General features: G+C 36.7%; 1 protein-coding gene across 1 annotated transcript in view; it reads right to left on the reverse strand.

The window, feature by feature from the left end:
* The window catches only part of PIGK (phosphatidylinositol glycan anchor biosynthesis class K), a 72,152-nt gene that overhangs the window by 7,593 nt on the left and 39,042 nt on the right, over window positions 1-25,517 (reverse strand). The window contains exon 10 of the mRNA XM_026853907.1: window positions 16,275-16,350. Within this exon, the coding sequence (XP_026709708.1) occupies window positions 16,275-16,350 (76 nt within the window). The remainder of the gene's footprint in view (window positions 1-16,274; window positions 16,351-25,517) is intronic.

Consider the following 25,517-nt stretch of genomic DNA (forward strand, 5'->3'; position numbering starts at 1 on the left):
AGCAGCTGCAAAGAACAAAGGTGAAAGGGGCGTGTAGAGGCTGCTAGAGGGACAAAGATATTTTGTATTCACAAAAATACAATTGTGTAAGTAGGGCCAAGCTATTCTCCACTAGAGCACTATTCTTCCAAGCAGCACGTATTCATCACCTTCCCCTGGGAAAAGATTATCTCCAAGTCTTCTACAGTGCCTATCTTGTCCACACAAATACAACATCACCTTGCCAGTGGGAGCAGAACCATAACCAACCTCTCAGCTCTACAGAGACAAGGCAGTACATGCATGCGTGGGCTCCTACCTGTTCTAGTCTGCAATGATTCCTCCACGTACCGGCCTCACCCAGCCCAACCTTTCCAAGGAGCACAGCACTCCCGTTTCCTCTAACTTGGATTTCCCATAGCGTCTCTCTGGGCCACAAGGTGGGTCCATTCAAATGCTTTTAAATCAATAAATTCTAAGGCCGGTCTTTTTCTTAATCTCATAAAATTAACTGTATGTCTTAGAACTTCTATTATGAAACAATTTAGATCATTCAAATTCAAAGTCGTTTCTATTTATATAAAGAAACCATGATGTTCATAATTATGTTATTTGTTTCAAAGCAGTAGTGATGCTTTTAACCACACTTTTTTTTTTGATATCCCATGAGTACCTTTTCGTTTATTTCCAGGTGACAGCCTGTATTAACACCAGATGTTAGACAGCAATACATCTTATACTCAATATGCTATATTGAGTACAAGAACTAATAAAATATCTCAACAGCTACATTTTAAGAAACTGGAATCCAAATAAATATTCCTTATTCATGTAGTTTTTACTGCTAATTTTTTTAATATTTACAACTATAATTTTAAAAGTTCTCCTTTGCCCTGAGCTGTGTGCTACATTATCTGTGTGTGCAGTAGAGCTCCACATTTTCTAGCTCCAGCTGCACAACTCAAACCAGCATTACAATTAAGAGGCAGGCATGAAAAAATGGATGGAGGGAGAAGCAAAGCTGAGGCAAAAGGTGCCTGCATATTTATATGGAAAAGATCAAATATGGATGCGTTATTATTGCAACACATTTACATTTTCAGTGAGAAATCAGTATATTACAGCTAGTGATAGATCAGTTTGTTTCTACCACCTCCCAGCTTTTAAAGGCAACTCTTGTATTCAGTAGTTTTGGACTCCTAAGCCAGACAAGTACTCTCACCCATGTTTATGTTGCAAGTGCTTTCTATGTGAGCAGAAAAAAAGGAAAAGCAAAAAGAACTATTCTGAAATACCTGCCTAATACTTCTGGCTATTCTAGCTTTGGCTATACAATTTTGAAAACAAATCATAAAACATGGACACAGCAGCAATACAGACATGTATTTAGTGGCTCCGCATAATCCACCTACACCAGAAAACCACTTACGCTTGGTATGTCAAAGAACAAGGAGCCTCAAAGAGTAGATCCATTCCTGCAAAGAGTTTTTGTAGGCAGCTGCCATTAGGAAAGAAAGGCAGATTTATGGTATCATAAATATTCACTGTTCCCATATGACATCTGTATGACACTAGGTTCATCGGTTGAAAGCTATGTGGGGCTCAACGAAGACCGTCCTTCTGGAAGATTGAGTGTAGCTGAGTATACACCCCTCCCAGACTGCTACATGTAAACAACTATCAACATCTTTCCAAAAGGGTAAGTCTTTCAAAAAGATAAACCCACAGATGGTCTTATCTAGTGGCAAACCAGTTGCACCTTTCCTACCTACCAACTAAACTAACTACAGGTTACTAACCTATTGATGTCATGTTGTCACTCAGTCCCCTGTAAGTACTACTCATCATCTGTCATCCATGTACTTGTAGATGGTCTTTTGTGATAAGCACTCCCTCCTGAAAATATATGATCACTCCGTAATGCACTGAGCCCCACCACTGGAGCTGGGCATCTCCAGGAACACCGAGCCAGAGGAGACTGCTATCATTGTGGGGGGCCTCTCACCCTGGGGGGAGGCTGAGGGGAGTAGAGCGCTGGCTACAGCACGTGCCACACACTGAGCAACAAAGCCCATCACCACAGAAGTAATCACTTGCACAAAGCTGAATCACAACCTCATGGAACAAATTTGCTCAGGAACGACAATGCAGGGTGCTGTCTTGTCTGTCCAACGGTATGAATTCAACTGCTCCGTTACTGGAGTCTTCATTCATTTACCCCTTCCATTCATTCTTCAAATGGAAATGATTTCATCAAATTTCAACCCTCTGAATTATTTAGGAAAACAATTCTAGACAGAGCACTAGAGAGCAGCCTGCCAATATCTCTATCTCTAGCCATTCATCAGACCTGTCAAGAGCTTGTGAGTTACATTGCTGTGTTCCTCACGGCATGCTACTGAAGGGTAAACAAAATATAATTAACTTAACACAAAAAATCACCAATAACACCCCACTAAGTTTACACGGTTAAGTGGGATAAATGTGTGGATATATTTGGAGCTAACAATGCCTTCACCTGAGGAAAAGTGTTCCTAGAGGTATCTGCCATCACAGCACTGCAAAAAACATCAAGCTAAGATTGATAACATTCATATTTCTTCCTTATCAATGTGAGCTTATTGGTAACAGCTACTTTTTATGCTGCCTAAGCCCAGAAGAAAAATAGTAGATAGAAGAAAAACATAGCAAACTGTTACTGCTAATTTTACTACTCACTGAAATACCACTTAAATAAACACTGTCTATCAGAGAAGATTCCATGTGTAAAAAATAAAAAAGTGATGCTTAATAAAAACTGTATAAGTTTATGTGAGAAATGAAAATGTTACAGAACACTGACCTGACACCAGAAAACAGAATTAAATCTTGCATCTTGGACAACCTACTATAACATACTTCAGTAATCTTTATATAGAAGGTCCTGATCCTGCATATATTTAGTGACAGGTAACACAAACTAAGTCAAGAATTTAGTCTTACACTCAAATGACACATGTACTTACACACACACTAATGTTGTTTCTATGCCCAGGGCAATCAGTATTAAGCAATAAAGTAAGTAATAAAGACTAAGAAATACTTCGACCTTTCCCTAAGGATCTAACAGCATACCCCCTCCTTTCCCTCCACTCCACACGCACATATCCATGCACGCACTAGGCTTTCTTATTCCTGGCATTATTAATCCAGGGACACAAAGACAAAACACCAGAAACTTGTAGACTGGAAAACTAATTTAAAAGCCAGAATGGATGCTGCACCCTCCTATCCAGGCCTCATCTCACAAAAACTGCACAACCATATTGTACTTTTAGTCAGGTAGTTCCCATTCACAGCTTTTGGGGAGAGAAGAGCTAAGGAAAAATCAGACCACTGTACAGTACACATTAAGAGAAACTGAAAGTGGGCCTTGACAGAAGCCATTCAGCAGTGTCAGGAAAGGTGAAAAAGCAGAATGTATCTTTGTCTTTTTGCCAGTTTCTACTGTAGACAAAGCCAAAAAAATTCTCAACAAGTTGGGCATAATTTGGAGATGCCAAAGGCAGCTCTCATGTAGCTCAAAGAGTCTTCTGCAGGAAAATAAGCTGAAATCCAAGAAAAAGGCCCCTTCTCTGCATATAAAAACAAGTCTTACTAATCAGTGATCCCTTTGGAGTATTGTTTTGTACTGGTTTTGTCTGGAGTAGTTACTTTTCTTCATTGTATCTAAGATGGGGCTATGGTTTGGATTTGTGCTGGGAAGTGTTGATAACACAGGGATGTTTTCATTATTGCTAGGCAGTGCTGACACAGAGCCAAGGGCTCTTCTGCCTCTCACCCCACTCCACCAGCGAGGAGACTGGGGGTGCACAAGAAGTTGGGAGAGGACACAGCCGGGACAGCTGACCCCAACCGACCGCAGGGATATCCCACACCATATGGCATCATGCTCAGTATATAAAGCTGCGGGAAGAAGGAAAAGGAAGGGGGGGACATTCAGAGTTATGACATTTTGTCGTCTCAAGTAACTGTTAGACGTGATGGAGCCCTGCTTTCCTGGAAATGCCTGAACACCTGTCAGCTGATGGGAGGAGATGAATTAATTCTTTGTTTTGCTTTGCTTGTGTGCATGGCTTTTGCTTTACCTATTAAACTGTCTTTATCTCAACCACGAGTTTTCTCTTTTACTCTTCCAATTTTCTTCCCTATCCCAGCGGGCAGGAATGAGCGAGTGGTTGTGTGGTGCTTAGTTGCCAGCTGGGGTTAAGCCACAACATGCTTATTTTCACATTTGCCAATAAGTCTCATTCCAAACACAAAGCTTGTTCCACTAAAGACTCCTCCTATGGAACAGCAAAACCAGTCACCAAACTGAAAGCAACTCTGGAACAGTACTTCTGTTAAATACTGTATTTACTAAAAGAAAAAGTGTTTTAAATTACCATTAAAAGGTTTTGATAGATCAGTTCTCCTTTAATTAGGAAAGTCCTAAAATTATTTTAGGTCAAGCACAAATTTTAGATTATTACACTAGCACTTTATAAGCTGTTATGATACAGACAAGATTTATATTTTTTTAATTCAATAAAGATTAACAAAATAAATGTAGCAGTAGCTCTTCATTCAATGATATTTTCAGTTTTTAATTTACATTAAATGACTGTGAATAAAGTAAGGTTTGTTGGGTTTTTTTTAAACGTAGACTTTTACTGCTACTCTTTACTAAAACAATGCACATGATAGTCTCTGCAACCCCAAAATTCTACTGCTAGGAATTACACTTTCTCACTAAGGTTTTTGTGGTTTAATTGTCTTCATGTAATATTGATATTTGGTACTTGGATGTAATTAATAATAGGGGAATTATTCTTAGAATACTATTCCAATCCATTAGGCAAATTTTCTCACTATGATATGAAAATTTTCATCTACTTAATTAGCACACCAACTTCTTCCTAAGTGCACCTAAGCTACGTTTTATGATGGCCCAAGGAAAAAAAAGAAACCACAACACATCAATTATGCCTCCACTCAATTGTACAACTATTTTAAAATGTGTGAACAGTTAAGACAAAATTGAAAAATTACCATAATAGGCTTTTGACACTTCCCTGCTTAAGCAAAAATTAATTCTAACTCCCTGTTTTTATGCAAAGCCTTTATAATTTCTCTAATCTCAAGTTCCCATGAGAGAGAACACAATACTTTCAAGTACAAGAGTGTGAGGCTTGGCATCTTCTCTTTTTAGTTATGCAGTTTATTTGATGGAAGCCTAAACCGCTAAGCCTCCCTTTGTGCTTAATATAAGCCATCCTCAGTGGAAATACAAGTTAATTTAAGTAAAATGAAGTTTTAGGAAGAATGCACTCTCTTGCACAGAAAGCTTCACTAAAGCAAAGCTTTTTAAAATGCAGCATCTGTTCCCTGAATTGCTCTAGAACCTGTAATAAAAATAAACTAAAAAGAAGCAAAAATTTTAAAAGGTACTTTAACATGTGAAACATCATAAACATAAAACCAGTCTAACAGAGTAACTTATTTATCATTTTACTGTATATTTTTCAGTTTCATCTTGCATCATACAGTATAATGAATTAGCATGTTCTAAGTCTAAGACATTAAGCATCTTCTGTTTTATTAATGGTGACTATTATTAAAATCTACTGCTTATGTTACAAAAGTAAATCAATTATATCGCTGATATACACTTCCATACACAGTAAGGTGTGTGGATCACATACTAAATCCACAGAGTTTTTCACATATTTCTTTGCCCTGAACCACAGTTGAAGTATTTGTACACCAAATACTATGCTACAGCAGCACATGGTATATTATGATGCCTACAAACCTATTAAGGTCACAGAAAGCTTGTGCATATATTTAGTCTATTCCCACATGAGGCAGAGGTATATTATTTGCATACCATTATGCACTGAAAAACCTATTAAATTATCCCCACTGGAGACAACTCACCACAGTGACCTAAATAGTATTCACTTTTCCAATATTTGAAGGAACAGGAAATAAATGGGACTCAGTGCAGAAAAATCCAAAAAGACTCAGAACATCTAAGAATCCAGGCTTATAAATGACAAATGCAAATGAATGCAGACCAGTGTATTACAAAAAAAATCTCACCAAAGCAAAGAATGATGAAAAAAGTGAATTATATTCTTAATAGAGGACTACAGTGTTGTGAGTGAAAATGGCCAGAGAGGTAATTTTAGCAAAAAAGCTCAGGCATTAGCCAAGATTATTGTGACCACAAAGGAGAGAAAAGAGTCTCAAATCACAGAACTCACTCAAAAATAACCTCCTTACATTTGCAGTGACAGCAGTAGTTCTAATATTGGCTGCCCAAAACAAAGTGACATAGCTATTGATATTTTATCTACAGCACTGTGCAACAGTTCACATGACAGTAGCAACTGAAACCCATGGGACATGTCATATTGCTTCTTCAGTAACAGCTGTAATATTGTGCATACCTTCTATAGTCACGTACATGTACTAACATGCTGTAATTGTCCTCCTCATTTATATTCCCCCCATAATTACAATATTTTGATTAAACATCCACTAACCTCTGCTCACTCGCTTTCTCTAGTTATCCTTCCTGATTTCAATATAGTCAGAAAGAAGGGAGAATATAAATAAGGTATCGATGTACTTTGTGCAGTCAGAAGTGATTAACATTACAGTCCTTTATGGCCTACAAATCAGAATCTCTCACTGTTAACCTTGTTTTGCTTGTTGCCAACATGCTATGTGAAGTTTACTTTAAGCTGTAGCATTTTTGAACCTGTCTCTTTCTGTAAAGCTCTGAGCATACCTACAGCACAATAGAAATAGTAACCACAGTCTTAAAATCAGTTGTGAGCAGGTTGTAAACCACAAGAAAAGGACATCATCATACAATCAGTCCAAAGCCAAAACAGACATAAAAAGATCAATAGTGCACATTGAAAGGTTTGTGCATACAGGATGTTCAAACACATGGCTGATTCAGCTGAAAAAAAGCACAACATTTTTTTTAATATATGAAATATAGTAATTTTTAGAGTTCATGGTCATACAGCTACTTCTGACCCTTAAAATGCAGTTATCTGAAGTTCAAATGAGTAAACCACAAAGGTCTACAGCACTCTATAAAGCCTGACATGTTACAGTCACTTCCTGAACCTCTTCCTTTATTTTACATCTTAGATAGTGCTTATTAAAAAGAAACGATTACAGGAATTACCTCTTAAAAAAGCTACAAATCCAACATGGCATGTCTAACAATTATAGCTACTATAGAACCAGGGTATCATTTAATATATTTTTTAATAGGACATCTGAAAATTCTATATGCTGGTGGGTATGAAACTGATGTCTCATAATCCATGAAATGGATGACACTACATTCACATATAATGCCTCATATTACCAGTATTCTCAAGGGCAGACTTAGCACTCCCATGACATGCACAAAAGCCTTAAACTTATTTCCATTTCTACTTTCCAGAGTAACAATTATTTTCACTCACTCTCACCTGCTCATGAGAAATATAAACAAAATTTTTCCGAGAATATACATACACTTTATCAATTTTGGCTGATACTACCTATTCTACTAGGCTTTTGAAATCCTGTAGTCACACCCCCAGCCAGGCTGAAAAATGCCTCCCTTTTTTTTAGGCAGTAGTTTTCAGCTCACTGCTGGGCTTAATGAGCACAGGACTAACTGGAATGGGGGACAGTGGAGTGTGGCCACTTGAGGGGCAGCCCCTAATCAAATTACTCCAAGCTGCCTGTCAAACTGATCTCCCATCCTCTACCAATGAAGAATGAAGATACATTCCTACTGATGCCCAAACAAGCTAATAATGTATGTGCACGTTAAACAGAATATTTTGATAACTGCTGAACTAACTGTTCTTAACACAGCTGTGTAATAATAAGAAAAAAAAAACATAATTATTTTATTGTTTACAAAATATACTTTGGTTTCATTTTTAGAAAATGCAAGGAAGGTGAAGCTACATGTTTTAATGCATAAACAGGGAAGAAAGGATAGACATGCATGCAACATTTCTGGCAAGAAAAAGCCACCATCCTCCATCTCCAATGCTTTGGACATCTGGAACAGGCCATGGCAAAGTTTCCCCTTCTTGGCTTACAGAAAATGTTCAGTGTGGTATTTCTAGAAGGAAATGCTACAAAAGAACCACCCCACAAGTGACCAGATTTCTCCTGAAAGATACCTTTCAATGCCTTTAGTTATTCAATCTATTGTATCCAGCTATAATTGGAAGGATTTAATACTACATTTAGTTCCCCTGTAATGCTTGGTCAGCAACACAACCCACTCATGCTTCTTTTCTGGCTCTGCCTGTGGTGGTGCACTCCTCGCCCCCCAACCTGACCTGTATTTCCTGCATCCCCATTCCAGTGATAACCACCAATGGCAATTGTAATGGATGTATCTGGTCATGATGGTGGCATCCTACTCAGTGGATTCCGGGAGGAAACTATTGCTAAAACTTTGAAATCTTAGCTAGGTGATACAAAGGATCGATTGTGCACATATAATCCTTCCGACATAAACTGCTGGCCAAGTCTGGGACTAGGAGTGGATCCAGCTGCACCTAGACTCCTCTCTGAGAAGGAGTTTAGGAAGCAAAGGGTTCCAGTCTGAGCCTCATGACTCAACGGGAGGGTCTCCCTGACAGTTGTGTCTGACCCTGTCCTCTATGCAGTAAATATCAAGTGAACCTCTGCCATCAAATCTTGTTAAACCACTGTTGCATTTACTATCAAACTTTATTAAATCACTGTTTTATATCAATAAACATATTGCTACTTCTCTCTTACAAGTGAAGTGCCTCACTCCATCCGTGACACTGCTGAGCAGTGTTGTGTGAAGACAAAAGAAGAATTCCCCATGCATGAATATTTTGGTAGTCTAACCTTATGGAAATGAACTTCCTCATAATTACTGCTAAATTTTTAAGATTTGGGAGGCAGCATTTCAAAGAAAAAAAAAATCATTATTCTCAGACACTTTTCTTTATTGTGTCTTGAAGACTAAGAGAAGACCTTCCATCTAATATTTCAGCTTAACAAAGATATAAAGAAATGGATCTTTCCCTGTGTTTGAGAAACTGTAAAAATAATGATCCTGGATAGGCAGAGAGTGATCACCCACAACAGTCTTAATGGGAAGATGGAATAAAAGAGACTGCTTTACTAGGTCTCTGACTCCAGAGGGTTTCCCTCACACTCAGATGAAAAACAACAAAATAAAAGCAGCTGCACCTTGTCTGTAAAAACAGATCATCAGTAATTTATGCTAACTTCACATCATTGTATTCTGTGATTGGAAAAAACTGATGAGAAAAACAGCAAATCAAAAAAATTACAGTTTAAATCTTTTACAAAAATGCTCTATGCTACACCCAGAAATATAGTCTATTTCAGGAACGTTGTTTATGAGATTTCATTAGCCAAAGTGCTACTAAAGTTCTGAATAAGAAAAAAAAAAAAAAAAGACACCTTTACTGCCTGTGTAAACCAGCTAACATATGAAGGCCTTGACTACCATCACTGACTGCAGTACTTCGCTAGAATAAAAAATGCTTGAAAATGTTTCTGGTTTAATGTTTTGCCAGTAAAGACCTGTACCATCTACAACCATGTTAAGAATGTGTTTGGTGATTTCTTGGAGTGAGTCAGAGAAACAGGAGACTATTCCATTCTTAATTTATTATTTATAGAAAACAGTACTATCAAAATAATTAAGTACTCATTCTCTACATTTAAAGGTACACACTGCATATATATGACTTGATTTATACATACAGCAAGACTGCTACTCACAATTTTTTAAATCAACCTTAATATTAGAAGAAATATTAGGGAGTGAATTTCAAAGCACCTATATGCACCAAGATGCACACAGTGTTGGCAGGAATATCTTTTCTGCTCTATAACATATTTGATTTGGTGGCTGGCAAAACTGTGCAGTAATAGCTTTCCACAGAAAGTTTGTTTTGCTCCTTTTGAGCACCAAATTTTCTACTAGGTAGCATTCAATTTAAAAGAAGCAAAAACAATTTAAATAAGTGACAGCGAGAGAAATTAAATGCACATAATGTATATAATTTAGGGAAAGCAGCAAGTTCTTCATTTACTAGATAACATCCAGTTGTGATTTTACTTGAGATCACTTCCACTAGAGTTATAAAATGCAGGCAAACCACCTCTAGGTTACACAATTCACAATCATATGTTTAATGAACTGGGAAAAAAAAATCTCAGTAAAACACATTAATTTCTAACTGCTATACATCCCAAGTGCTCTATATGAACAAAGGCTGGTTCAGCAAAAGGTGTACAGCACACCTGGGTTTAGTTCTGCACATTAATATAGTCAGAATGCCTGAGCCCCAAAAAGGACTTCAGGCCACCTAGTATGGCAGAGGATGTTGACAGATTTCCATGAAATGCATCAGAAATAGCTTTTGTCACCTCTAGTCTGGAAGAGAGAAAAATGAACACTGCCAGAACAGGCTGCTGTTCTCCATTTATTCCAAAGTGGCCACAAGAAGTGGCAGCAGTAAGGGGGTGACAACACTGTCTTCAGTATGTTGCTCAGAGTTGCAAAAAGAAAGCCTGACCAGGCAGGTGTCCTAGTGCAAGGTGACATGACACAAGGCTTTTCGCTGGGTAGCCATGTAATACATTTTATTAAAATAAAACTGAATTCTAAAGTGAGAGTACTTTCTAATCTTTGATATGAAAAGTTAAATTTTTAATCATCCTGAAAAAATTCAGTTCTGAGAAAGAAAAGCATTCCTGAAAAGACCTGACTGTGCTAACAGGTAGAGCAAAATTTGGACCTTTTGGTGAAAGGTTGTATTTTATCTCTGACATCATCTAGCTGAACATTACGACAAGAGTTTTAAAAAGCAAGCTACGCTTTACAGTTATTTTCAAACACAGCTACAGGAATGGATTTTCAGAGAATGTATGAATAGCTGTGTCTAAAACTTTACACATCCAACCTGACACATCTAAAAACATCACAACTTGCTTTTGAACCTCTTAGCTTGTAAAGACACAGTAAAATGCAAGTATCACTTCAAGTACTTTAAAACTTTTAATAAATTATTATACATAAACCAAAATTACTATCTGCATCAAAAAAAAAAAATCAAAATCCAGGCTACTGCTGTGCTATTAAACACCTTGCATACTTGACCAAAGTCCTGAACACAACTGATGTTTTTTATAAGACATAATAAATAGGAACTCCAGAGAGATTCCAATGTCAGGACAGATGTGGACTAAGTGCAAGAGGACCTCTTGAAACGGAACAACTGCCATAGGACAGCTATAAGGCAATGGTCAAGGCACCAGTGTGATCCCTAAATTTTTAAGTTATTCTTTCAAGACTGTATCAGCATGTGATGGGTTAATTTTCATATCGAGCATTTCACAAAGATCATGAGCCACATAAAACCACTTTAGTGTTTGTGAAAACATTTCAGTCTGAGACCTAAAATTGTTGTTATAGATAATCAAAAAAACCTTCAAAAAATCTACACAATATAGTGTGTTCTATTTTCTTAATACTGTTTCAACAATTTCTGCCCAATTCTGCTAAAGAAAACCTCTCTCAATTAAATCAGCGTGAAACAGGAATAACATCAACAAATACAATAAACTAACACCCCTCTACTATGTGAGAGTAAGATCCCTAGAATGAATAAAAACTAAACTTCAAAGCAAAAAGACTGGGGCAGGGTGGGGGGCAAACTCATTAAAGCAGCACAGAAATTACAGAAACAAAGACCTTCTGGCTAGACTTAATATGGAACTGCAACTCTGGTCATCTTTGATGGCCATCAGCCTGTGCATTTCTAATTCTGGAGATCCCCCTCTCATCTATTTTAAATTATTTAATTTCTCTTATTGTGGACTGCAGTCAATACCCTGAAACTAGACTGGATGTGGCAACATCCTAATGTCCTCTGAGTCTAAACTCAGCAAAGCTAATGGTACTCACACAAGTTGCTCAACTAGAATCTGGAATAGACAGGCATATTCACTTAACAGGGTTCGTGTGATCTCCCAGTAATCTTCTAAGATTATAGAATGCATTTTCCACTGAGGCTTCTACAAAGACTACAGAAATGCACTGGTTAAAAACTCTACAAAAATACAATGCATACCTTCAAAAGGAAATTCAGTCTAATTTAATCATAAATTGTATCTAACATTCCCCCATGCATTCTCCTACATGAGAAAATACCTAGGAACTCTTTATTTTAAGTAAATGGGCAACTGTAAGCCATGTAAAATTTTAAGTAAATTGTGCAATTGACACTATGGGCTGGAAGTTATTTTCATGAGATACCATCCTGTTTTAACAGCACGTTAATTTATCTGCTTAATATTTTACAATGGCCTAAAAATAAGTATGCAAGTTGATCATGGTCTGAATTTGCTGTTTCATTTTGGTTTTAATTATAACAACATCAGGAGATCTGGCATTTATCCACTGAAATGTGCCTTTCATCAATAAAACATTCTTCCATCAGTAAAACACCTGTAACAATTTAAATCTCTTTAACATCCTAAATCCCACTTAGGCCAAGTGTATTAACACATAGTGACATTCAGAGCATGAGCACTGCCAATGAAGTTAGGTACTTTTATTAAAATACGTTGCTGAATTGGAAGGCCAGCAATTAATATCCTCTATGATATATGAAAACAGTTTCCCAAACGTAGTTTCCCCTGTTCTTTCACCAGACCTGTTACAACTAAAGACAAGTGCAGAATTAAAGTAGTCTCTCCTCTTTCTCCCCACCTGCCCTTTTTTTTTTGCTTTACTATTCATAAACTTAGTCTAAGTGGCAGCATTGTATGCACGAGTGTACACAATCTCATTAAAAAGGTTGTGTTATGTGGGTATTCTTCGAAAAGCTTAACTTTTGCCATTTTAGAAGTTTATATTAACGACTGCATTCCTTTACCAAGCACTACTGGGTTTTTATTTCAGTTAAAAGCACATTCTACTTTTTGTTTTTAAAAATGGAGAAAGCTGCTTTATTTACAGATGTCTGATTTTGGTTCATATCTAAAAACTAGTGGCTTAAATGTCAGTATTTGTTTTCATTCTGCTATTCATTTTCATTTCTTCACATGTCTTTTTAATCAACCATGATCTAATGCACTAAATATAATACATTTCTGAGAATTGGAAATGTGAACTTTATAGGGTTGTTATTCTTTTTATACTGCTACAATAATAAATAATTACTAGTGCCATAAAGTTTAAAATTAATCCCAGAATAAGATTCTGGGTGTCCTGTCATTAAATAGTTTTGGATGTACCAAGTCTGAAATTTTCTTGTGAAATAATCAGATTATAAAGCGAAAGGTAATTTCTGTTCATAATATTTTTTAAAATACCAGAGATGAAGTACTGAAGAGAATGTTAATACCAAAGTTAATAGCATGTAAATACCAAAGGAAAATATGTAGACTCTTAGTAGTGTTCAGAAGAATAAATATACAGTGAAATTTGGATAGCCATGTTGGCTGCTAACTATAATTAAAACATATTTTGCCATTATACTGATTTAGGCATTATACTGATTTAAGATACCTGTCTACCACTGTGAAATTTTAATGTATATTTATGCTATAAGTATACATTATTGATGCCCTTATTTCTGCCTAGAGGTAAACAAAACATGAATTAATGTGAGAGAAATCTTACATGTGATACAGAACCAACAACAAAGGCCCATACTAAAACAGCGATCACACATTTGGATAAAGCATCATAACATCACAATCGCTATTAACTGGTTTTACTCATTTTTTATTTATTATAATTTCTTTCTTTTTTCTTCAAGTAAAAAATATTTGTTCACATAAACTTAACATGGACCTTGCACTACATGTCCCAGTTGTCACAGCTCCCTCAGAAACGATACATTAGACTCTTTGCAGTGCTAATTCACCAGGACAGTGGTGCAGAGTATGCTTAGCTGATTACAGCTCCTAGAGGCTCAAAGACGGCATTGCCATTATACAAACCCAGAGCATGATGCCTGACTCCCTGACAGGATAGCTAAACAATAGTAATTTTATTCTGTTTCTCTACATCAAAGGCATCTGCAGTTCTGTTGGGTCTGTTTTGCTGCCTTGTGTGGACCACAACTCTATACTACCAGTAAATTTGTTTAGCAAACAGATAAAAGCACATAAAAAACAGATTTCTGCCTTTCCACAGTGCAATATTCTATTGCAGTATAACACACAGTAGCCAAATGAACCCTCTGTGGTTATTACCCACCTAATGTTGTAAAAATATTACTATGACATTTCGTCTGGTCGACCATCTTAAAGGTTAATTCTGTTTCCTATTTGAGATTTTCCTCTAGGTGAGCCATTCCGTGCACTTTCTATTTACTGATTCCAAACAACCCCCAAACTGTTTCATTGCTCACTCTCACTGTTAAGAACATATTGACTGGCTGCCTGCTCTGCTGTTTAATTCATTTATGCTGAGAGTCAGGCATGAAGACAGAATTTTAAATGTGACATTTGCAGGCTGTTGGGTCATTTAAAGCTCTGACAACACCAGGGAGTTCCTGACATACAAACTGGTCCTGATTTCCAATCTTCCATGTTCTGAACACATCAGAGATTCTTCCCGGAGGTGTAGATTCCAGCCAAAAGTTTTAAATCCCTTGTGTTTACATCTCGCAGAAACGACTTGTACACTTTAAAATTTTAAAATAAAGCTTATGTTTCCTTTAAGGTAAAACCAGCACTGCCTGCAGCATGTGACTCAACTGCTTAAAAACTCTGATTGACAAAGGTATTCAGAAAGATCCGCAGTAATAATTAATACTAATAAGACTTTGTAAGCAACTTTGACGTTTAGTGGACCTTTATTCGTTCCTGTTGATCTTTAAGCAATCAAGAAAAGCTCAGCCTGAAACCACAGCTTTATCTAACATTGTCTATCTGGCTTATCACTACCTTGACTTACACCAAATTTCAGGTTGGAAGTTTTCTTTATTTCAAGGCAGTGAATGGACTGTACCATTTTGCCTCCCGTGATGAACTGGCATTATCTTTCCTAGCTTTCAGGTCAATTTTTCAGAGTATACCTCGTTACGTGAAAGATTCTATACTGCCAAGGTACCATTAGGAAAACAGTAACCTGACCTATTCAGTCATGACTTAGGAAAACTATAGTTACCTGTCTCTGAAACAGGACTCACATATACCAAGTTAAAAATAAGTGTTTTTTTGAGAAAATTCCAAATGACTGCAACAGAGTAGGTCTTTTTGCTTTCTTTAAAGCATCATCAAGAAGGGAGATGCTAAGTCTCAATACGCAATGTTTTACAGTGTATAACAAGCTTTATGTATGTTATTTGGCATGAGTTTCCACAAAATAGGCAGAGACCCCTGTGGCTAACAGCGAAGAATGTGAAGACATGTGAATGCAGACTGGGCATCTAATCTACCAGCAGGACGGGTTGAGAACCAGACCCTGAACTTTGACAAAAGAGCAGGAAGGGAGTACAGAATCTTCTGCACAGAAAAGATTTCTTCCTTCTCCTTGCTATAAATTGGTAGGGAAGGGGGGGGGGGAAGACATGCTATAATAAAAACTGTAGCCTTCTATTCAATCCCAGCTCAGATGTCCACATCATCCCTCATTTATTTACTTAAATCAATAGAAGAATATTGATTTTAAATAAAGACACAGTTAGAAGGCATAATCTGGGCAAAATCTCAATCTCTGTTTTTATTGTGCAAACCAAAAAGCAAACAAAAAACCCCCATGCAAAGCAGAAAGTATGACAACACCAGTATAGGTAGAAATAGTGCTAATCCAGAACTGTCTTAGGAAGGGAGATTGTGTTTCCTACTCAACTTACCATGACAATTATTCCACAATAATGATTCCACACTTCAGCTGCTTTTTCAGGAAGGGGAATATGATTTAGGTCAAGATGCAAATTCGAAGAAATTAATGGATTTTTTTCTTTTATATCAGTAGACAAAAAAATTTTAACAGCACCTCTGAAGTGTTAACTGTCATACAGTAAGCATCTTTTCATTGCCAGAGTAAGACTTTTATCATTTAACAGTTCTAATCTGAACAAGAGTATGTTGTTTTTACATACTTCCAACATGGGGATATTGATTCTGTGTGACCTAGGAAAGCAGTTTAAATATTACAGATGTTGTTTATTCTTAAAGGAAATATTTAAAATATAAAGACATACCTGGTGTATGATCTGAGCTACAGGAAGTTGTTCTGCATATTTTAGTGGTTCTGTTGCCAACTCATCCTTTGGAAGGCTGGAAAGAAATTAAGTTAAGATTTATCAAAGGTAGTACAATGTTTACCAAGTTAAATTACTGAAATTTAAATTTCAGCTACATTACTTAAAAAAGTATGGTATCTGGGAGATTATTTTGGTTAAGATGAAGAAAAAGTGTACTTTAACACCTTAACTGAATATATTTCTTACAAAGTTGAGTGAAAGAATAAATTTATAGTAAACAGAAATTTATGTAACATTGTGGATTCTTCCCTGACCAATGCACATAAAACAGAAATTTAGCTGGACAACCCTAAAAAAAACCCTTTAAATGTAGTTCTTGGTGAAGAAATTGCTGGTGAAAACTGAATTGAAATCCCCGCAGGAAAAAAGGCTTATGTGTTTACAGAGCAGATTCAGCATGAGTAACAATACAAGATTTTTCAGCCAATCCTGCCCATTTCAAAAGGCAAGACGGGTTATTCACAGCTACCCATTTTTTACTGCAAGTACACATCAGTGTTCAGAGATGGTAGAAGTTCAACACCACAAATATTCGTGCATTTGACAGGACAGTAGTGTGTACTACTGGTTTCAAAAAAGCCAAAGAGCTAGCATGAACAAAAAGAGTAGAATACTTCACAAGGAAAACACATCATATCCCTCTAAACTTCGAATAAACTGTAGTTGAAACCCAAAATTCAGAATCCATAAGCAGTCTCTTAAAAGAATACTGAAACGATAGTAAATTAATATTAAAGCATATTTTAAACCCTTCAACCATACTGCTTTTATCTACTGGAACTGCAGTTTTTAATCAACCATTCCTCAATCTTTCTGAAGAGTTCTAATATAGGAAGTAATATGACAAGAAATGAACGGGGGGAAAAAATATAACTACAAAAACAAGGTCTCTCTCGAAAGTTAAAGCAGAATTACTTCAGACAAAAAACTATGGCCAAGACATTATTTTCCAGGTTCAAATTACTACCTTATACCAGTTCTAAGTTAAAAATGATACATGCTTGCTGGCTTAATTTACCTACAGATCGGCTGCTGGGTAAGAGCCAGAAGCTGCAGGCCTGATCTCTGCACTGGGAGTCAACAGACTATGGTAAAAGAGAGGATAATAAATGCACATCTCTTCCCTTGTCCCTTTCTGACTTTCTGTGGTGGTTTGAAATGCTTTTAAGCTCCAAATAGAGCCTGAATACCCAGAAAATTTGTAATGAAGAGTATGATGAAGTATAAAAGTGTTACCGTATAAGAAATTTAAAAGCAGAGAACAAAAGGAACGTGGTAATATTTCAAAGATCACAGCAACAGCCTGTCCAGAACCATTTGATGTGCTTAAGAAAAATTCAGTAAGCAAGCTCAGAACTACTGAAACTTGTCTACTGAAAGAGCTCATTTACTTATATGTTTTTTAGAGTTTTGATGAAGAGAACAATGATGAATTTGTACTCGCAACATGAAATATATTGCTATTATAGTCCAATACAAACATCAGAGCTTAGAGTGTGCTCAACAACTCTACTACACTGTGCAGAAGGAACCTTTCCACTCCTTTCCTTTCTAATTTCTATCATTTGTGGAGTCCTGACTGGCAAACATACCACTATTTAGCTATCCACAGTCAGTGTGAATTTGAGATGACTTCTGTTCTACTTGGAGCCTGTCAGCTGACACATCACCTTGATTTATGGATACCAGCTACATAAACCCATTTCTTAGCTACAGTTCTAGATAGGAAACCCCTGTACACAGAACAAAATAGTCATCAAAATCCTGAACACTTGTCTCTACAGTCTTTACAGGGATACTGCAAATCTGGAAGAAAAAACCCCAGTATTTCAAATCCCCAAATTAAATACTTGAAGCTGCAAGTCTGAGCTAAAATTACTATAAATGGAATGTTGGGGTGGGGCGGGGGGGGAAGGCTTGTCTGTTCTATCAAGGACTTTGTACATTTGGCAATGTTTTCTGTCTAGACAGAGTCAGCATTCCCTTGCATAGTCAAACAGCCTTCTTGTCAACTGCAGAAAAAGAAGACCTTTCTTCAAATGTCAAAGGATTAAAAAAGATACAGAAAAATTATCATGATAGTTTTGAGCCTTAGGAAGCCTTACTACAAAAATAGGGAGGGGAGAATTGTATAAACATGTATTTTAAAGCAATTAGGTTTAAATTGAAATTAGGCTAATAGGAGCCTTTCAACATCAAGAAAGATCATTTTTTAGCTTTTTCTAATTTACTTTCTGAAAAAAAATCAATTGAACTACACTACATTTTTTATATATAGAAATTAAAGATTATGTATATTGATAGATACAGGCTAGGTAGGTGTGCTTTATAATATCCATACATGTGTCTATGTCTATACACACCCAACTATAATATGTAAAAATGCACGCACAAGGGTATTTTGGAAGGAAAATTCTGAACTGTTCTCTCAAAATTTTTGCTTAAGTGCCATGAATGTCTTGTGTATGTACTCAGTGATGTACTAGCTGTCAAGTCTACAAAACAGTTTTGATTCTTCTCTCATACAGATAAGCCCCTCAACTGGATGAACATGTATCTCAATCTTTTATATGAAACTACATAAATTAAAGCATGGAAGCTCAAAACTCTTGACAAAAAAGCTGTATGAAATATTGCCCAATTATATCCTCTACCTGGAGCAAGTCTTTAACTTGAGCTAGCATGTATCAATAAACTTTGAGCATTTGAGATTACTAAATAAAGTGTAAGAATAACTCACGAGTAAATGATCTTTGTAAATTTGATAATAATAGTGTAGTCTTCATTATTATGATACTGCAGTGCTACCATCTAAAGCCATTTGCATGACATTTTGTTGAGTGAAAGAAGATACCACCTTCTCCTAGTACCATACACTCAGATCCATCTAACAAAAATAAATTGTGAGAAGGATCTGCAGATTATTGAGCCAACCTAAAACATCAACAAGTTCTTACTGACCATGACTGATTTTTAACATTTTTTGTGGCCTAAATTCATAAGCACATATATGGCTTCACAAAGGTTTTCCTGAACACTTTGTTCCCAGCTCTTTTCTCTTCTTTGATCAACTATCAAAATATTTAAACTAATTTTTCTAGGGTTATTTTCATCTGCTTCTACTCATGGTTCTGACCAATGCTCAGATCTGTACACTTATTATATTCACGGTTCATAGTACCTTACACATTGGAAAATTAAAAGCATCTAATACTAGTGATGTTCTTTTTAGCCAAAAATTTTAGCTAGGAATAACCCCTAGAAGTTATGTTGTATTTTAAGCAAATAAAAAGTGAAAATTTTGTGAGAAAACGACATTTTGCTGATTTAGCTGTCTAGTTTTCCTATCAAGTGATGATACCTGTGACAGTAATTGAACTTAATGACAGTGGTACCTTCATACAGTCAGTACATCTTACATAAAGTTGGTTTGGAAAATGCTTCCCAGTGTTTCAAAGTGTCCAGCATGCTAAGTTTTACCGGTGTAACAATGTCAAGTTAACCATACCACTTTCAGTACTCATTTTAACAGCTATAAGCAATATATTCTCTGAAGAGAATGATATTACTATGAAGGCTCCATAGAACTCATTTTCATTTCTCAAGAGCAAGCACCAGTTTACTGGTCTAAACATTTGTATAACAGGTATAAGGCAGCTTACTCTAAATTTCTTTTTGCTTCTTTTCTTACCAATAAAACCTGTTTTGCAATCATTCCTTCTAAAAAACTGGATGATGCAACAAGAAATTGCTATCCTATAGGCAGCATAGACGATGAAATACTATATACAAAAGGCTTCCATGAGACAGCATCCATCCTGAAAGCTCCAAGAACAGGAGTAAAGTCAAGACTTGTCTGTCCCGAAAAAAGGCCAGGAACAGCTACTGGAGCCTAAAATCCCCTGTATGTGGGCACAGAGGCTCTATTCTACATCATGCTTTAAATAACAAAAGACACCTCACTGCCAGTAAGAGCAGGCAATGTGATGCAGCTCACAACTACATGGCTGAATTCTCTCCCCCAAAGTGGAGAATGCATTCAAAACTAGCTACTCTGGACCCATGTTATGCCCTGAACCATGTGCAAGCGTTGTCCAGGACAGCGCTAGGTGGCATGAGCCAAAAGAGTATTGGGCACCATGCTACAATTAAACATCACATGTGATCACAATACAGTACATGAGTCTGTCTAATTCACAAGCACAGAAGATGCATCATATTTTGTCTTTAAGAAAATGACATTTTTTAGCTTGGTCAGTTTTGCAGATGGATCAAACAAAAGCCACAATCAGGGCAGTCAGTACCAAGGAGAAAGAAACTTGCTGCAAAGCTGCTCCTTCATTTTACACTAGCCCTAAGATTAGCAGCCCACTAACACTGGGCCTCCTAAACTAGCAGAATTACCTGTAAAAGGCAATCCTCTAAGAAGCATAAGGGATAGGAAGGCCATGACTAGAGAGAAGAAGGTCAACACAGGAGAGGATGTTCTACTTCCTCCTCTTTTGCAGGGTGAAGGAAGAAAACAGGTCATGAGAAAGATCATCTCCATTACAATCATCCTGACCTTGCCTCTCCCTTTCACAGAAGGACACAAGTAAATTGGTTACTACTCTCCTTCCAGAGACAATTTCCAGATGCCTGGGGTGACATTTACTTTTGCTCAAAACCAGATCTGTCAGGAAAAAGAATAAATACAAAAAAATTTCAGTTGATAGAATTTGTGCTGAAATCACGTGCAGCAATTTGAGGCTGTATTTTCACAAAATTAGTTGGCCTCGCTGTTTAGTTCATTTATATTTAACACAACTTTTATAAAATTAAGGGCTAATTTGTTATAATAACTAATTTTTTGTATGTTTATTTCAAAACAATTCCATTACAAAAACAAAAGCAGTTTTTCATTAATTCGTTTTCCAGTAAGAAATGGTCCTTTCTGTCTCAATTGAGCATGACAGCAGAGTGCTGCCAACAGTGCCAAAGCAAGCTAACACAGTGGCATATCAGCATATACAGCATCACACCTGACAGCTGGTAATGCAAAGCATAAGGAGATCTTGATTTTCAGGGAGAAGACTAGAAAGAAACATAAAATCAGAAGAGAAGTGGGAAGCAGTAAGAGATAGCAGAAGAGGAGGATCTCGGAAAATTCAATTTAAAAGTTATTTTTATATTGCCACTGTCACTGCTCTTAGATGAAGGAAAGTAAGCATGAAACAGAAACTGTGGAAAGTGAATCTAAATCCAGTAAAATGTGTCAAGATATTTAGTGGAAAATCTTATTTGTTATTTATATTTGCATGCTTGGTCTTATGGGAAAAATCCTGAGAGAGTCAACGTGTGCTAAAGAAAAATAAATCCCTAGCATCAAGAGGTGGCACATTTTGCCACAAATGCTAATCAAGCCTATGGTCTGCTACACAGAATAGCTGCAATGGCTTTAGGGCAGAGATATATTTTATCTCATGCAAGTATTACAAAAATACAGGGGGGAAAAAAAAAAAAAAAAAAAGAGCAACATCCGATCACTAACTGGTTTGCTCATGGCAGAAATGGGATGTTATAGCACTTCAAGAGAAGAGTCTAGGTAACAGGACAAGCCATAAAACCTCTCTGTCTGGGCAAATGTAAACATTCACTAATTAAATGAGGCAAGAGAACTATGGCCAATATTTCTTCCTTCCTATACAGTCTCTAGACTAGATGGCTTGGACAGCTCACACTTTCTTTCACATACATGACCCATGCATAGGTAAAACCACACCTCTTTGAAACTATTGTTCTTTGATGTAAGTCCTAATATATAACCACCTCTCTTGGAAACTACAAAAAAATCAGAGTGTGAACAGGGTAAAGAGGAGGATATCAGAGGCAAAAGCGCATTATGGAAAAAGAGGTTTGAGGATTACCTTTTTTATTTGCTGTAGATGTACACAACTCACATTGCTCCTAAAGAGCAGCCTGGTTTGTTTGACAACTTCTGAATAATATGAATAAAAATACAGGAACAGATTATCCCACTTTTGTAAGTGGCTCAAAAGCAGCAATACTGCAACTGATAGGACAGTCAGTATGTGACCAAAGCACACAATAACACAACACTGGCTTAAATGAGACACCCCAGACTGAAAGGTTGAAAGTATTAATCTAAACCTGTGTATAGCACTGATAGGTTTATTGACTGTAAATACATGAACACACTTGCATCTGGCAATAAAAAGAAATCAAAATACCAGAGCTTTATGCACCACATCAGAAAAAGTTATTAGGTTTCCTATTAAAGAGAGGCTGAAATGGGCTATGTCGGGTTTGAGTGAATAGTTTTTAAAATTGGCCATTGAGAAATTTATCTACCATGTCCATACTACAGAAGATTAAGAATTAGGCCTTGGATTAATTCCAGGTACTTGATCTATCTGCTAAATCCTAACTTCGCACATATTTAAGAATAGGGTATGTTTAAACAACAGAAGCACTGATGTACATGGAAAATGCCAGTGCCTGAAAAGCTGAGATCGTAGTTAAGTCTGCTCTTCCCCAAAAGGTGTGCTAATCAATCCTGTTCTTATCTTTTTAAGGGAATGCAAGATTTGCCTACAAGCATGTCTACCACATGGATAGTCACAAAGAGAAGCATAATCATTCTAGGGTACTTTCTCAAACATCTCCTTCATGGCATCAGTTTCTTCAGTTAAAGGGTGCAAACAAGTCTTTCAGCTACTTAAGAAAGCATTCAGGGTACACTTTTTTGCTTTGCTGCAACCTTTGCTCAGATGAGTGCGGATGTCCCTCTCTAAAAACCTGTTATACCTAATAATGCAAACAACTTCATACACTACCATACTACTGAGCTTTGGTAAGCTGGACAGCTGAAGCTTACCTTGGGACACCTTGCAGGGTACTCTAGCAGAATGCTAATATGCACCTTTTGCAGTTCACTGCTGTGGAGTCTGAAAGTCATGTCTTTGAATGGGTAAGCGATTAATGCATATTCAAAGATGAGGAAAGGAAGGAGCTATGTCTACAGTGGAAATACACAGGCATTTCACAAGTACAGCCAAGCACACCAACATTCTTCGGTCCACAAATGCTGTGACCTCCACTTCATGATACTTGCAGAACCTAAGGCAGCAGGTGGCATACTATCTAAGATGGCTTAAAAAGATGATTGCACAAAAATGAACAATACAATATGGAGATAAAGAAAAAAAATAAATTGAAGGCAAAAATTATCTCTGATGCAATGAAAAACTAAATGTTAGACTCAATCAAATTCATAATTATCTGAAGAAGGAAGATACTGACTTGCATTGAAAAGAAAAAATATTTTACTTCAGCGTGCTGGCCTTTACAGAGAGATATTCCTGTAGAATAAAGCAGCAAAGCATCTTATGGTTTAGAAATGCAAATAACTTTCTGTAACCTGTTCATTTCAAATAAATGTGAAAGACTTTGACCCAAACTAGTCATACAGACTTATTCCTGGAGTTTAAAAAATACCTACAGTCTCTGAATGCACAGTGGTTTCTGTTGGACCTGATCATAAACAGGTCTGCTGGTGTTCCCAGAGTCTGCCACACATTGAATTAAAATCTGTTGATTCATGAACTGGATAAAACTAGACTAAAACTAGTTTCCTCTGCCTTTCTGTGATCCACACATAATTTCTTATCTAAAGAATTTCAGGTGATTAACCTTTGTCAAGCCACATATTCTTAACCATCCTAAGATCCTAGAAAGTGGTAATAGAAGTCTATATTCTGTTTCAAAACAGGTTGACCAACATTGTCTGTGCTCTTTTCTAGCCAATTACTTTTGCCATAATATGTTTAGTTGCTAAAGGGACTCTCTGTTCTTCCTGCTACTATTTTTATACTTAGGCAAGACACAGGAAAGGAATTAAAAAGAATATTAGCTTAAGTAAGCAGAAATTACTTTGCTGCTACAGGAAAACACATGACCTGTAGGGCTTCATTTTGTTATCTCAAATATTCCACATTTTAGGTAAATTAGAAAATCTCTTTTGAATTAATTTAAACTTCAACATGATGATGATGCTGTAGCACAAAATGCTAATCAAAAATTGGGGATAAAAAAGACCATCTAAGTCTCTATCAGTGAAAATCACCATTTGAGTCCACAGTTAAAAGTAGGTACTCATTGCTTAATGTTAATTTTTTCTCACAGCAGACAGGATTTGGGGAGGAAAAAAAAAAAGAAAGAGAATGAGTGCCTCTGACAAATTTCCCAGACTTGGGGCATGTTTATATAGACAAGTCCAGCAATATCAGAGAAGCTTCTACTGATGGTCCAAACCAGTCAGAAAAGAACATCCTAGCTGAGCAAATGTTAAATCTAGTTTGAAGCACGTATGTGCTGTATCTAGTAACTGAGGCTGCAGTTTTCCCCTCTGGACCCAGTCCTTCCTAATTGCATGGAAAAATGTTTTTAAAAAGTGGTAAAAAACCCCACAGGTTATTATCACTCTATGCTAGTAGTTTGGAGACCCGTGACTGAATTTCACAGGAATCTCAAAGAAAAAGACCAAACCCTCCCCTGCCACCACATCGCACATGCACTTTAAATACTACTACCAGTACATGTTAGAATTATACTTTCAGCTGGGTACACCTGGTGTGTTCATTGTTCATAACTGAAAGTTTATCAGCAGTGCCTAATCTTTATGTCGACCAACTCAACACCACCTGCCAGTGCACAGAAAGTCAGAAAAGTCAGCAGGGAGACATTTTTAAAACAAAGAATTAACGTGGGAAATGTGCCAGGATAGCAATTCCATTATTTAGTGGCCACAATTAGCTTTATAGTGAGGTTCATTTTTTGTTTAATAACACTTCCTGCATATGTTCAAATTAAACAATGTATCTGCATTTGTTTATAGTTACACTTTTCAGCAAACACCTTTTGAAACCCTGTAATACACACATTTTCGGTCCCAATATTTCTACACCTACGGTACATATTTCTATTTTTCAGTTCATGAGTTACGTAATGCACCATCCAGACATAATTTCTCATGAGACTGCTTAGTTCACTACAAGAATCTGTCAAAGTAGCAGTGGCAACTTCTGTTCTGGGTCCCATATCACCCTCAGACCTTCTACCTTACGCCCTCCATTTCAATTTTTTTTTTTTTTTTGCCCCTTTACTCCAATTAATCAGTGT

Source organism: Athene cunicularia (genome assembly GCF_003259725.1).
Source record: "Athene cunicularia isolate RWA chromosome 8 unlocalized genomic scaffold, athCun1 chr8_part1, whole genome shotgun sequence".
NCBI classification, from domain to species: domain Eukaryota; kingdom Metazoa; phylum Chordata; class Aves; order Strigiformes; family Strigidae; genus Athene; species Athene cunicularia.